The following is a 14091-nucleotide window of genomic DNA, read 5'->3' as shown; positions in this document are numbered from 1 at the left end:
ACCCTATTGTATATATATATTACACACACACACGTGCACGGGGCACTAAAATATTCCAAGTCGGTTCTGGATCAGCCACGTGTTAGACGAAGATATACAGTTCATACCTGTTCTTTATCTGTTCTTTTTTATTTATACGGCGATCACGAATCATATACAGGGTGTTGAGAAAAAAGGTAAAATCTTTTAAGAGGACTTAGTATATATGTCTTAAAATAAGTAGTCTTAATAAACATGATCCATTTTTGAGATATTTTCAATATGGTATAACTTAATATTAATTTACCTATAATTTAATTTTTAATTTACCTATATTTACACGAATAAAATTATAAAAATAAAAGTATATTATATATATAATATAAATACCTCAAAAATAGTTTATTTGCCCATGTTTATTAAGACTCATTCTTGGATTTACTAAAATATTTTACCCTTTTTTTCAACACCTTGTATGCACGAACACACACGTATATACAGGGTGTCCGGTAACTAACGGACCAATGATTAAGGGCGGATTCTCTGGCCAATTTAGATACGATTTTTTCTTAGCAAAAATGTTGAGAAGTCAATAATTTTCGAGTTATAAGCGATTGAAAAAAATGGGTTTTTTGAAAACTAAACGTTTTGGAGTTAAAAGTCTAACATAATTACATTCTTCAGTTAATTTCAGGTAGAGTTTACTATAATAAAATTTTAATTTGAGGCTTAGTTATAAAGATACGTAATGACAAATATTGGAAAGTTGTAAAAAATAATGACCTTTTTCGACATTTTCGCTGAGGAAAAATCGTTCCCAAATTGACCAAAGAATCCATTTGTAATCGTTGGTTCGTTAGTTACCGGACACCCTGTATATAACTATACAAAGTGTAGAGGAGCGTGGAGGGAACAGACGAAGGTATCAGAGGGGTGCACTACGACACGATTCTATGGATGCGACGTCGCCCGTGATACCGTGCTTATAGCACGTCGGCGACGAGTAAACGCGAGTGTGCGTCCGTAATAGGGTGTAATAATAAAGAGCGCGAGGTATCTTCTAAGCGCGCTTGCTCATCATCATCGTCATCGTCATCGTCATCGTCGTCATGGCTCCGTTCGCGTGGACCTTCCGTGGGAACATGAACCGGTTCTTCGTCGACGCGCAAATCTTACAATATCTGATCGTGCTGGTGGGTCTGTTCAATCTCTCTCTGTGCCTCTACGAGGATCAAGTCGGCAAATTCGATTGGTAAATTGAATCGAACCTCTAAATAATGCATAGCCTCGTTGTGTTCCTTTCTCCTTGTTTGATAAGCTGGCGCGAATTACATTATTAAACGGAGCGATATAACGTGTATAATTAATCTGCGTGTCTCTTCGTTTTCAGGAGACAGAACTATGTTGGCAAAATTAAATTCGCCAGCTTCGACACGGTGTCCACGGCGAAGAAGATCATCGTCGCCACCGAGGAGAACGTTATCGCCGCGCTTAATCTAAAATCAGGTGAGTAAAGAATATCTCGTGTCTCGTACATAAAACCTTTGCTCCGTTTTGGATTAGTGAAAAATGTATCACACTTCATTTTTGGCTTCTTCGATATAACTTAATTGTGTTTATTAATTGTTATTATTTATCATTTTTCTCCTGATGTCTCCCCGCTCCAATGTTACATTTAATGATTCAGTATATCTTCATGCAAATTAATATTATGCAACATTCTGTATATTTAGTAGCTGATTCAATAAATTAATTTGAAATTAAATAAATATTTTTTTGTAATGTATAATAGGCCAAATATTATGGAGGCGAGTGTTGGAAAAAGGTTACGGTGGACATATCAGAACTCTAGGAGGTGTCGCTGATGGAGATCTGATATCTGTAAGTGGAGGTGTTCCTGCAATTGTTCGCGCTTGGGATTTGGCAACTGGGCATATACTTAACGAGTGGCCAATAGCTGAGCAAAATACTGATAGGTTTGTGTTAAATTAATAAATAATTGTTGATACTCATAATGCTTCAATATAAAGCCTGTGCAATAATGCTAATTATTTTTACAATAAATTTTTTCTAAATCTATAATAGTGAAACAGATTTTTGTTATAAAAAAATATATTTGCTTTTACTATTATATATACACAGGATATAGAATGTGCGCGTGTGTATACATACATTTGTTAAAACTTTAGAAATTAATATAATTGAGAATAAATTATAATCTGTTGCTTTTGCAGACATGAATCTCCATTTATATCATTTTCTACATTGGGCTTGTATTCTGCTGACAGGTTTTTCTATTTCTATTCAAAGCACAGTCAATAATATATTTTGTACACCTAATTGTGATTTATGTTATAATCAAGCTGATTTATTCAATGCTAAATATTTTTATATGCTCAATATATGATCGATTCTCACCATTTTGAAATTATATATATATATATATATATATATATATATATATATATATATCTGCAATACACAAAAAATAAATATAATTTAAAAGTTTTTTTTATGGTGGGAGACTAAAATTTTCTTTGTACTATTGTAATATTGGTTGGAGAAAATTACGTTTATGTTATGTATTTCTTTTTAAAATACATAACTGACAGACACAATTTTTTATTTTTCAGAATAAAAGATGTAAAATGGCATATCAAAGATGGAACGCTACATCATATACTACCTATTTATAATAGTGGAGTTGAAGTAACATCTTATGATAGCAAAACAGGAGAAAAGTTAAAGACTCGAAGAGTTTCTGCACCATTTATAACTCAAGAAACAGAGTAAGTAATCTTGAACTGGAATTATTTTTCTCTTTATTTTACCATATGGTATATTATATGTATATACTAAATTTCTCTATATACATTGCAGTATTGTAAATAATCTATTTCTTAATTTGTCATTTACTGATACTCAACTATTTTATTCAATTTTATTTATAGGTGCGTTCTGGCAGCTCCATATTTGGCATGTTTGAAGGGAGATAGTTCCTTAGCTATAGTGTTCATAATAGATCTATTTAATACTAATGCACAGCCAGAATCAGTTACAATAAATACAATATTTGGAGCTGGCGCGCAAGGACCATATAAACTAGAATCTGTACTTGGAGAGGAACCTGTAATTTCCATTATTGCCGATAATGACCAAAGAAAGCGAATTCTGGTCATCGGAGAACTTCCGATTCCTATACAGAGAGATATCGCTGGTGATGCAACACTTTATGTTGTTTCTATCGAAGATAAGAAAATACTTTTGGAAACAACATATAAAAATGGGGTAAATATATTAAAATATACTACCTTTTTATTTCTCGGAAAAAAAAAGAAAAATTTTATATATTATCTTTTTATACAAACGTTTTATCATTTTATTTACAGAGAATAGAAATAGCAGCTACAGATCTATTGTCGTCCGCACCTTTATCCGATTTATCAGTCACTTTAACACATGCTTCTATACAATCTCCGACCATAATGGCATCTGTTTGTCCGCGTCAAACGAAAGGAATAACATGCCGTCATTTGTTATCTTCGCAAGATCATAGCATTGCGTTATTGCAACATAATAAATTGGTATGGGCAAGGGAAGAAGCACTTGCCAGTATTGTAGCTGTTGAAATTATAGAGTTGCCCATGTCCGATGGAGATCAAGTTATAGAAACAGAGTTCGATCAGAAAGAGAGTAAGTAAAATCTATCTGTAAATATCAAGAGAGATTATAAGAAATGAATGATATAAATCAAGAGCTAAAAAATGTTATATCTAAAAAGTTAAGATTTTTTATGAATTTGGGATTGAATATTTTACACATAATTTATATATGCATATATCAACATAACATAAATGTTTATATATGTTTCCTTTATTAAATGGATACATCAGAAAAAAACAAGATTACATATTATTTTTGTTGAATAACACAGCTGTGTTGTATTACTATATTTATATGAAGTTTTTTTTTTGTATTTTAAAAATATTTACAATTATATTTTCTTTAAAATATTAAATACATTAAATTACATATACATTATAAATTTGAAGAATATATAGATATATTAAAAAGCTTACTGTTTTAATTAATAATTTTAATTATTTAATTTTATTATTAAATACTCTTTTTATTATTTTATTATTAAATACTCTTTCAACTAACTTTTATTATTAAATACTCTTGTGAAACATGGTTTATTGGCACAATTCACTTTCTATAACACAACTTACCTATGTACCTGTTAAGTTATATTAATTAACTCTCTTTTGTGTGTAAATGGCTGCTGGCAGGTATTGATGTAGACAGTTCATGTAAGTAGTGGAGCAGGAAGGCTGGTTTTAATGCAGAGTGCTTTGTTTTATGCTACTTACAAAACTTATATTTGCATGGTATTTATGTATATGCTCCAAAATTGAAAGATATAGAGTGATTATATATGTGTAATTATTTATTTTATTTATTTATTTTATTTATTTATATATTTAAAGATATATTACAATTATTATTACTATCTGCATGATATATTGCAAAAGATATGTGAAATTCATATTTTTTTATATTTATACTATTATTAAGTTCAGGGATAAAACATATGTAGAAGTATATATAAGTAGAAAGTATATATGTTATTAAAAGAACATTAGTAGATTTGTGGGCATTTTAAGTATGATAACCAGCTATACTAAAATGAGCGAATTTTCAAAGCTTTAACATATGTAAAATTATTAGGCTTTTATAATTCGATACAAAAACTCGAAATTGTAGGCTGTTTGTTATTGTTTCTGTTGACATTTAACTTTTTATCTAACTTTTTATATCCTACTAGCTAAATCATCCAACTCATGGGTTTTAAATGATTGATTATTGGGAAATGCACATTTTCTAATTATATCTTTTATTGCTTTTTAACAGGGGATGTCCTAAGTATGTTTCTACGAAGGATTACTTCACAGATTAATCAAGCTAGAGCATTCTTTCAAACGATACTGGATTTAGGACCACAGCAATCCAATCAACGTATCGATTTGGTGCGAGATAAATTCGGTTTGCATAAAATGATTGTAGCTGTTACATCTGCTGGCAAGGTATGAATCTATATAGATCAAATGCCGTGTCTCGAGCATTATAAATCATTACATTAAGTTTATCATTTGCAGTTGTATGGTATTGAAACTAGGAGAGGTGAAATTATCTGGCAACTCAGACTACCTAACATTCGTGGTTTTACAAAATTGTCTAATACAATGATCTTGTATGTGCAAAGAGGTAGCAGACACTTTCCCCATCCACCTCAATGTGCATTATTAGCAGAAGACAAGGTACACAATGCGTATATTCATATATTATACTTAATGATAACAATATGTAACTTTGATGAGATAAGTATATAACATATTTTTATTCATATCTTATACATATTATTTTTTGTTTATGATAGGAAACTGCAGAAGGTGTTATATACACTTTTAATCCGATTACCGGACAGCCATTGGACGGACTGGTGAAACTTGGATACAAAATTAAGCAGTCTATGTTGCTGCATGTGACGAGCGACGATTTCTTGCGCGGTATCCTCATTCTTGATGTACGGGATAAAGTTCACGTTTATCCCGACAGTGCTATCACAGTCGCAGCTTCACTCGGCAAAAGTACATATCTCTTTACTGCTGATCAAGCGACAGGAATATTGTCCGGCTTCTCTCTTTCATACAGCACAACTCAGGTTTGTTATACATATATATATATATATATATATATATATATATATATATGCACATGTATCATTAAATCAATAAGAATTGATCATTTTAATGGTTGTGATGCAGGAACTAATCGCTCACAAGGTGTGGGAGTTGTTACTATCGCCGAAAAATCAAAGAATAACGCAAGTCGTAGCGAAAAATCCGATAGAACGCGTGCACTCACAAGGAAGAGTTTTAAGTGACAGATCGGTATTGTATAAATACATTAATCCTAATTTAGTGGCTGTGGTGACAGAAGGTATCGGACATGCCCATAAAAGTAAATATATCTTGTTTGCTGTAAAATATTCAATCAATGCTATTTCTTAAAAAGAAAAAGAAGATATGCTCAATATTTTTTTTTATTTTGTGTAGATACACTTAATTTGTATCTATTGGACGTAGTATCCGGAGCTATGATTTTCTCCATCACGCACAAAAGAGTACGCGGTCCAATTCATATTGTGCATTCGGAAAATTGGTTGGTATATAGTTATTTTAATGAGAAAGGACGTAGAACGGAGATTGCTACGTTAGAACTTTACGAAGGAAAAATACAGAGTAACACTACAGGTAAAAATTAATTAAGAAATTTATCTTTTTAGTCCATATATTTGTAATCTAAAGAAAAAAGCAATATCCAGTGAGATAACGGGTATTAATCATTTTAATTTTAATAATAACAAAAGAGACATTAAATTTTTAGTATTATTTATATCTTAGAAAATCTATTCATAAAAGAGAAATATATATATATATATATATCTATTCATAAAAGAGAAATATATATATATATATATATATATATATATATATATAAAAATAGATCTCAGTCAAGATTTCTAATATAATTAAATAGCTTTTATCAGAAAATTATGAATTTTGGACATTAACATTTTTCTTTTAAAGCACAAATATATTTGTTTGTTATTTTGATAATTCATAACTATTATTGAATGTTTCAGTATTTTCTTCTTTAGCAACAACAAAATTGCCAATTGTAGAAAGACAAGCTTTCATTTTTCCGGCATCTATAGAATATATGCAAGAAACAATCACTGAAAAGGGTATTACTAGCAAACATATAATAGGTATGTTTGAATTGCGAAAACTGAAGGAAAAATTCAATTCTAAATCAAATATTTTCAAATTTAAAAGAAATTTAATGATGTTTATATATGTTTATCAGTTGCTTTAGCTAATGGTGGAATATTAGAGTTGCCGTGGATGATGGTGGATCCACGACGGCCTACTAATCCTGAAATGCGAGAAGAAGGAGTAATACCATATATGCCCGAAATTCCAATCCATATGGATGCAATTATTAATTATAATCAAAGCGTTTCTAGAGTTATGGGTATTCATACTAGTCCCAGTGGCCTTGAAAGTACTTGCTTAGTTTTTGTACATGGTCTTGGTGAGTAAAGAGCATCGATACATTCGATTGTAAAGTACTGATGAATCTTATATTAAGTATAGTTTCTCTTATATAAACGTTGTTTCTCTTTGCAGACCTGTTTTACACAAGAGTGGCACCATCTAAAACATTCGACGTCCTAAAGGAGGACTTTGATTATTATCTCATTGTGATAGTACTCGTAGCGCTGTTGATCTCATCGTACATCACCAAAAAATTAGCATCCCAAAAAGCTCAGAAACAAGCGTGGAAATGATGCCTCGCTTTTCTAGAATCGTGTAATATTTATGAATATGTTCACTATAGGCAAGAATTTTTGCTAAAAATAACTTGTAAAATATACTGTTTTATAAATAGCTAATTTTAAAGAACTCTAATATAAACGCTCTAATACTTTATTATCTCTTACCTAAAAATGTCTTAAATAAAAAAAAATTGTATATATTACTTCTTTTGATGATACAGAAAATGCGCATCGTACGATAAAATCTTTTTGAATCCTTCAAACTCTGATTAATATATGATGAGAGCGGACCATGTGATCATCGATCATTAAACACATATAAATAACTGTTAACGCGCTCAAGGTTTAATTGCTGTTTTATTAATTGTACAGCAATTTTTGTAAAAGGCACGAGATTTCTTTCGAGGTAACACCTTTGATATGAATCAAAGTAGGAATTGGCAATTTATAAATATAAACAAAATTACGATCATAATGTGCATTTCACAGTGAGAATATTGAAATATTAATGTATATGATACTGAGAACAATGCGCCAAAAAAATATATATATAGAAAAATATTTAATATGCAAAAAAAATATGTGATTGTGTTATATTAAATAATATGATAATCTAATTTACAAATAAATATTGTTATGATTTCAAGCTGGCGATTGTGTGAAATCTAATCTAGAATCGTTGAAGAACAGTATATTTTGCATTTTTCTGTGTACCTGTAATGTATAATTCTTTGTAACAATGTATGTAAGGAATTTATGTACTTTATATACACTTGTATATTTAAAATTTCTTGCAAAGTATTCTAAGCTCCATTTTACAAGATACAGACTAATTTCTTTAAGAGAATATCATTTATAATACTTGCAAGAAATATCATATAAAAAATGTGATGATCGTATAAAAGAATTCTTTATTGTAGAAATGTTTCCTTAATTTGAAAAATTTAGTATCTTCGAATATTTTTATTACTTATCACTGAATTGTATATTATTATATTATTCTCTGCAACTTTAAAAATTAAAAACATTAAATAATATTCTATCGAAAGAATGGAAAAATAATAGGTTTCTTTGATTTTGAAAAAAATAATTGTTTTTTTTTATTTGTATTTATATAAATTTTCTTATCTAGAGAATAGTAGCTATACAATTGCTAAATTATGTTTATAAACATCTCAAGAACTTTATAATGTTTTTGAAAATTATATAATTCAAATATCTCTGAATTATTATGGAATTGTTATCTCTAACATATTCATTTCTAATTTTCGTGTAGTCTCGAAATAATACAAAAACGATTTACTTTTAAAAAAATGTATGTGTTTAAGATTAATATAAAATTTATATTGAGATATATTAAGAATATTAATATTCAGTATTCACTGTCATATACATGTTAAAATCGATATAAAAAAGAGAAAAAATAATATGTAAATATCAAACGTGTCTACATATATATATATGTATACGATGTGCATGCACGCGTATACACGTATATACATATATTGTATATCACCACAGTACATCTTTGTTTTATAAAGTAATATATCGCTTTGTAGATAATGAAAAAGAGTATAATTAATATACACAAATTATTGTAAAATGTGAAAAAATATATATAATAATAAAATCTGTTAGAATTATATATGAATAAAAAAAATTGTGTCAAAATTTTTTCACTATTTTTTGGTGTATGAATCTATATAAATTATTCATTCACACATTTAGACATAAACATTTTAACAATTCTAATAATCTATATCTCTTACATATGAGTGACATTTTATATCATTTTAGCAATTCTATAGAAAGGCGTTTTATAACTGAACAGTGCACTGTTATCTTGAAGAGTTTTGGTCCAGTATTTATATCATTGTTAAGATCTCAATATTCTATATATATTACAGTTCTTCTTAAATAATGTATCTTATTTTTAATATATACATTTATTTAACAATGGATATCCTTCTTTTGAATGTATATAATGATTTCGTTTACGTTTTTATAATATTCGTTTGATCGAGCGACATCTGAATTCTGGAAAATAACATTATACATTACATATAATGCTAGATTTTAATTTACAGAAATTGCATTTTAATAATTAAATGTTACTGTACCAGCAGATTATTTATGTCAAGTGTTGCATCAGATGTTATTCGTGTAATTTTTGAATCCCAGATACTGAGACACTTCAACCATGCAATATCTCCATAATAATCGGCAATATCTTTGTATAATTTTACACAGCGCGCCTATTAACAAGAAAAAAATAGTCAAAGACATTTATAGCACGTAAGAGTTTATGTATTTCTTTTGATCTCAATATTACCTGTAACTTAGGATGTTGTCGTGCATTAAGGTACGATTGTGTATTACTTAATATTTCCCATAATTCTCGCTCACGAAGTTTCAAGAGTCGAGCGATCAATCCCAATGTAGATAATAATTCATATTGTAATTTGTAGGTTTGTGTAAATTTGTACATATTAATAGAGTTTTTATCGATGCTTTCTGTGGAAGATTCGGCCAGGAATTTAAATACACATGGAAATACCTGTCTGCATATGAAAGATTAATTATGATATCAATTACTTTGTACGCATTAACTATAGTTTTTATAGTATATTATATATTCTACAAGAAATATATAAAAAAAATATTTTACCGTAAAGTTCTGTTTCTGATAAAGTCATTTGATATTTCGGCGAGTACATGTAAGAGTTGCCACGCATGATTAATCATAAGAACGTTTTTATCGTTAAATCTGTCGATTAGTGGATGCCACAGTTGATGTACAATAGGTAATAATTCATTCTCCCATTCGATTAATATCGGCAGACCTTCTTGAAGCGTTTGCATTGCCATTAATGATTTCTGTACATCTTTCAGAGGTAGAAAATGTAAACAACGTTTCATAATTTCTACAATTATCTTTATATGGATTGGTAACTTTTTGTCTTTTTCATCTAAAATATGTAAAATGAACAAAAAATATATTTACAAAATATTTATAAAACTTATAACAATATTTAATATAAATTCTTATACCTTCTGCATTTGGATCAGAATAATTTGTTTCTTCTGTTAGTTCTTCAACATTTGTTATATCTGCATTCGAATCTGTCTCTTCGATATTATCTTCGATTCTTTCATCAATTTTTTTGTTATAATATTCCAACAAAGAAAGGATAATAGTTTCCGAAGGATTATTTGTAGCTGCATCTTCTTTAATTATTCCTTTTGTATTCTCCCAATTTATTAACGTTTTTACGCATGTGATAAATGTATGAAATATTTTTAAGAAGGAATAAGTATCTTTTTGACGATAAGGCATACTTAATTGCCTGAGCACATCCTCCACAATTCCCTTCAGATGTGGTAAGAAATCTAATCTGCTGTATTTCATTACAACTTCGATAACATCGAGTACGCCAGAGTTTCGAGTTACTTGGCGTAATTTCATTAGAATGTGATAAGAAAAATAATCTACATTCGCGCGTAACAGATCGCCGATCGTTTGATGTTGCTGTGCTTTTGCGACATTTTCAAGAGTACGCATTCCAATATAGCTGATCAAACTGTTTTTACTACCTAAAATTGTATCCATAAATTTTTACATACACAAATTTATTTGTAAAAAATTTAAGTTCTTGTACAGGCACTGGCATGCATATAATATACATACCTACTCTTTCGATAATTATGTATAAAGTTTTCAAAAGATATCTGTCATAGTCACATTGTAAATTTTGCGCTATACAGCTTAGTCCTTCCATCAAAAGACAACACTGTACTATATTACTCTGTGCCTGCACTAATGTAGTATCTTCAGATACTTCTATAGGTAAGTACCATATTTCCTGCGTTGTATAAAAGTTCACAATTTCCTTATATAAATGTGAAGCAGATGGATCTTTAACAGAAACTGGAACAATAAAAAATCAAAACTATGTAAAAGCTGATCGTAATATTTCATTTTATCCTTGAAATAAATTGGATGTATTGCTTGTATCACCTAAGATCCAGTTAAGTAGCAAACTCAGTTCTTTTCTGTATTGTTTATCTGACATAAGCTCAAGAATAGTATCAATTAATATTCTAAAATCTCCAAATTCCCCAAGCAGCTTGCATATTACAATAAGCTTCTCTTTACATGAATTGCTCTTGATAAATTTAAATTGTTTCCATGAATCAGATCCATAATAATACGCGGGATTATCTAAGTCTTTCATATTTATTGTTAGCAAAGGAGATATATCACTGCAATCTAGCACCATAATGTATACGAGAGCTAAAAGCAATCTTCGTATATGAGGTTCTGATCTCATAATATGAGGTAATCTTTGTTTTCCAAATAGCCTTAAATAACCAGCATATTGATTCAAAGACGCTAATTGTTCATTATCATCTGAAAAATATACATACAGGTTTTAATTGGTACATATTTTGATTTTTCTATTTATGTTTAATAATTATACATATACAATAAAGAGATCAAGATTTTTTTTAATGCTCACACAATATAGAGCAAATTTTACCTGATCGTCTGACTAATGTGGGCAATCTTGTAAGTAAATTATAAAACTTATCTTCTAATGAATCAATTAAGGGTTTCGTATTGAGATTTTTCATGTAATTTTCACTTAAACTGCGCAGTACAGTGTGTGCCCTTTCACTAACTTCTATAGACTCATCTTCAGACAAGGAAATCAAATAGTCTGTTAATACCATAATATTTGGTTTCATATTTCTATAAAAAATATTAAAATTAATTAATTTATGTTATATATTATTAAAGCTATAAAAAAGAGATAGGTGAAGGGAAATGTTTTTACCTGAAACAATTTTCGAGTATAAGATTGATACTTTCTACCAGTTCTCTTCTCACTTTATAATGTGAATGACTTCTAATTTTGTCCAAAAGTTGTATACAAGCGCCAAGCTTAATAGCTGCAGCTTCAAACCATTCTTTATTTCTTGTGCCTCCTTTTAGATTATGTTTTATATCACATTTATCATTACATTTCAAAGTGTACGATCCATTAATAAACATACTGCAGTCTTTTTTCATAAGTGTTTCTATAGATAATGTAATGTCTTCTTCCTCTTTATCATGCATTACAAGAGATATGACTCTTCCCCATGCTCTGACTGCCATCTGTAATATTCAATTAATATTAATGTATAAATTATGCACAAAGTTTGTTGTTAAAATAATTTGTTCCTATTAAAGAACATAAAAATATATCAGTAAAAATATATATTACCATTGTAACCTTATGATTTTGGACTTCACTTCCCATTGCTATTTCCTGTAGCCCACTAACAATACCAGGTAAAAATGCCATAATGATATCCGCTATTTGGTCTTGTATAACAATATCAGACTTATCTGTTTTGTCATCTATATGACACAGGGCCATTACTGCATCTATTCCTGCTAATCTAATAACAGATACATTACAATTATACAAATATACATTTTTTTAAATATATTGAAATTAAATGTAGTATTATCTATACAATATTTCTTTTAAATGCTTACCTTAAGGTAAATGACTTTTCAGTTCTTGCAATTGTTAAGCATAATAATATTCCTTGACCAAGTTTCAATACATTTTCTTTAGCATAAAGTAGCTCAATGACATCAGTATAACTTTGGTGAATGAGATCCTTAATACATAAAGCTACTGCCTCTTTAAGTTCCTCGTGAAACATAATTACTGCATAAAATACAAATAAATAATTAAACTTATTTCGGCAATTTGTAAATAAATATAATTTATATAATATACATACATTGATTTGGCTGGTTTTTGTCAAAAATTTGAATTAATAAAGATGCATAGATCTCATAAAAGTGTTTCAATTTTGTAATTCTAATCTTCTGTATTATAACTCTCATAGTCTTCACCAATTGCTCTTTTACGTTCATACTGTGCAAAATAAATGCTTATAGAAGTTTATAAAGATAATAGATAATATATAATAAAAAATACATAAAGCATATCGAATAATTTATATGTATATATTTTTTATATGCAATCCTCCTACATTTTCTTTATTACATATGAATAAATTACAATTTTATTACCTTAAGCTGTTGTTTTGTAAAGAAGTAATAATTGGAAGTAAACAATATTCCGACAAGTTTTGCATGATTTCATTGGACATGTTATTGACCATTGTCGCAATTCTATCTGCATGTTCCTTGCTTGGATTTTTTATGAGCTTATCACAGCACGACTTTAGCTCCAGAAAAATGTGTATGTCTAATTTTTCCATTTTACGATATTAAAATTATTCAGAATATGTATTACATTTATATTATTGCTTATTTTTATAATCTATAATCATATAAATTGATCCACACATTACAATTATATATGCTCTTAGTTATTAGTTAATATTTAGTATTTCATCTTCCAATTAATAACGTTAATAATTTTTGAGATATTAAGATAATTATATACAAAAGATAAGTAGATTAAAAAGAAATAAGTATTTGATTGAACATTTCATATATCATATTAGAGTAAAATTTACATTTAGTCACATGTTATGTGCAACTACATATAACCTCAAAATTATTGACAGCTGATAACAGGATGTCAGATTTTTCGCGCATGCGCGGGGTCAATGAGTGTCTAGTAGAAGAAAAAATCGTAACAATTTTAAAAACATTTTTTTAATTATAATCTAAC

The 14091-nt window shown here is 28.8% G+C and overlaps 2 protein-coding genes across 4 annotated transcripts; one reads left to right on the top strand and one right to left on the bottom strand.

Annotated features, from left to right (window-relative positions):
- Nucleotides 1–857: 857 nt before the first annotated feature.
- Nucleotides 858–9055, top strand: EMC1 (ER membrane protein complex subunit 1). 2 transcript variants are annotated; one of them, XM_029305413.2, is made up of 15 exons: nt 858–1231; nt 1370–1485; nt 1772–1955; nt 2613–2768; nt 2931–3267; nt 3369–3672; nt 4272–4292; nt 4894–5066; nt 5139–5300; nt 5420–5704; nt 5808–6003; nt 6099–6296; nt 6689–6814; nt 6913–7140; nt 7236–9055. In XM_029305413.2, exons 1-15 carry the CDS (start codon nt 1089–1091, stop codon nt 7394–7396), a joined length of 2790 nt encoding a protein of 929 aa, XP_029161246.1. In that variant the 5' UTR covers nt 858–1088; the 3' UTR covers nt 7397–9055. The 2 variants fall into 2 exon arrangements, with proteins under 2 accessions (XP_029161246.1, XP_029161247.1); XM_029305414.2 differs by lacking the exon at nt 4272–4292.
- On the bottom strand, nt 8543–13970 carry Tti1 (Telo2 interacting protein 1). Of its 2 annotated transcripts, XM_029305417.2 has the most exons (13): nt 13482–13969; nt 13187–13323; nt 12933–13110; nt 12655–12832; nt 12223–12545; nt 11926–12137; nt 11403–11795; nt 11073–11312; nt 10436–10978; nt 10053–10353; nt 9717–9945; nt 9505–9639; nt 8543–9421 (listed from the first exon to the last, which is right to left on the bottom strand). In XM_029305417.2, exons 1-13 carry the CDS (start codon nt 13670–13672, stop codon nt 9335–9337), a joined length of 3147 nt encoding a protein of 1048 aa, XP_029161250.1. In that variant the 5' UTR covers nt 13673–13969; the 3' UTR covers nt 8543–9334. The 2 variants fall into 2 exon arrangements, with proteins under 2 accessions (XP_029161250.1, XP_029161251.1); XM_029305418.2 differs by lacking the exons at nt 8543–9421; nt 9505–9639 and having other exon boundaries at nt 9735–9941; nt 13482–13970.
- Nucleotides 13971–14091: the final 121 nt, after the last annotated feature.

The sequence above is a fragment of the Nylanderia fulva genome, unplaced genomic scaffold (assembly GCF_048542155.1).
Source record: "Nylanderia fulva isolate GAGA-0341 unplaced genomic scaffold, ASM4854215v1 Scaffold19, whole genome shotgun sequence".
Lineage (NCBI taxonomy): Eukaryota > Metazoa > Arthropoda > Insecta > Hymenoptera > Formicidae > Nylanderia > Nylanderia fulva.
This window is presented reverse-complemented; position numbering and strand designations above follow the sequence as displayed.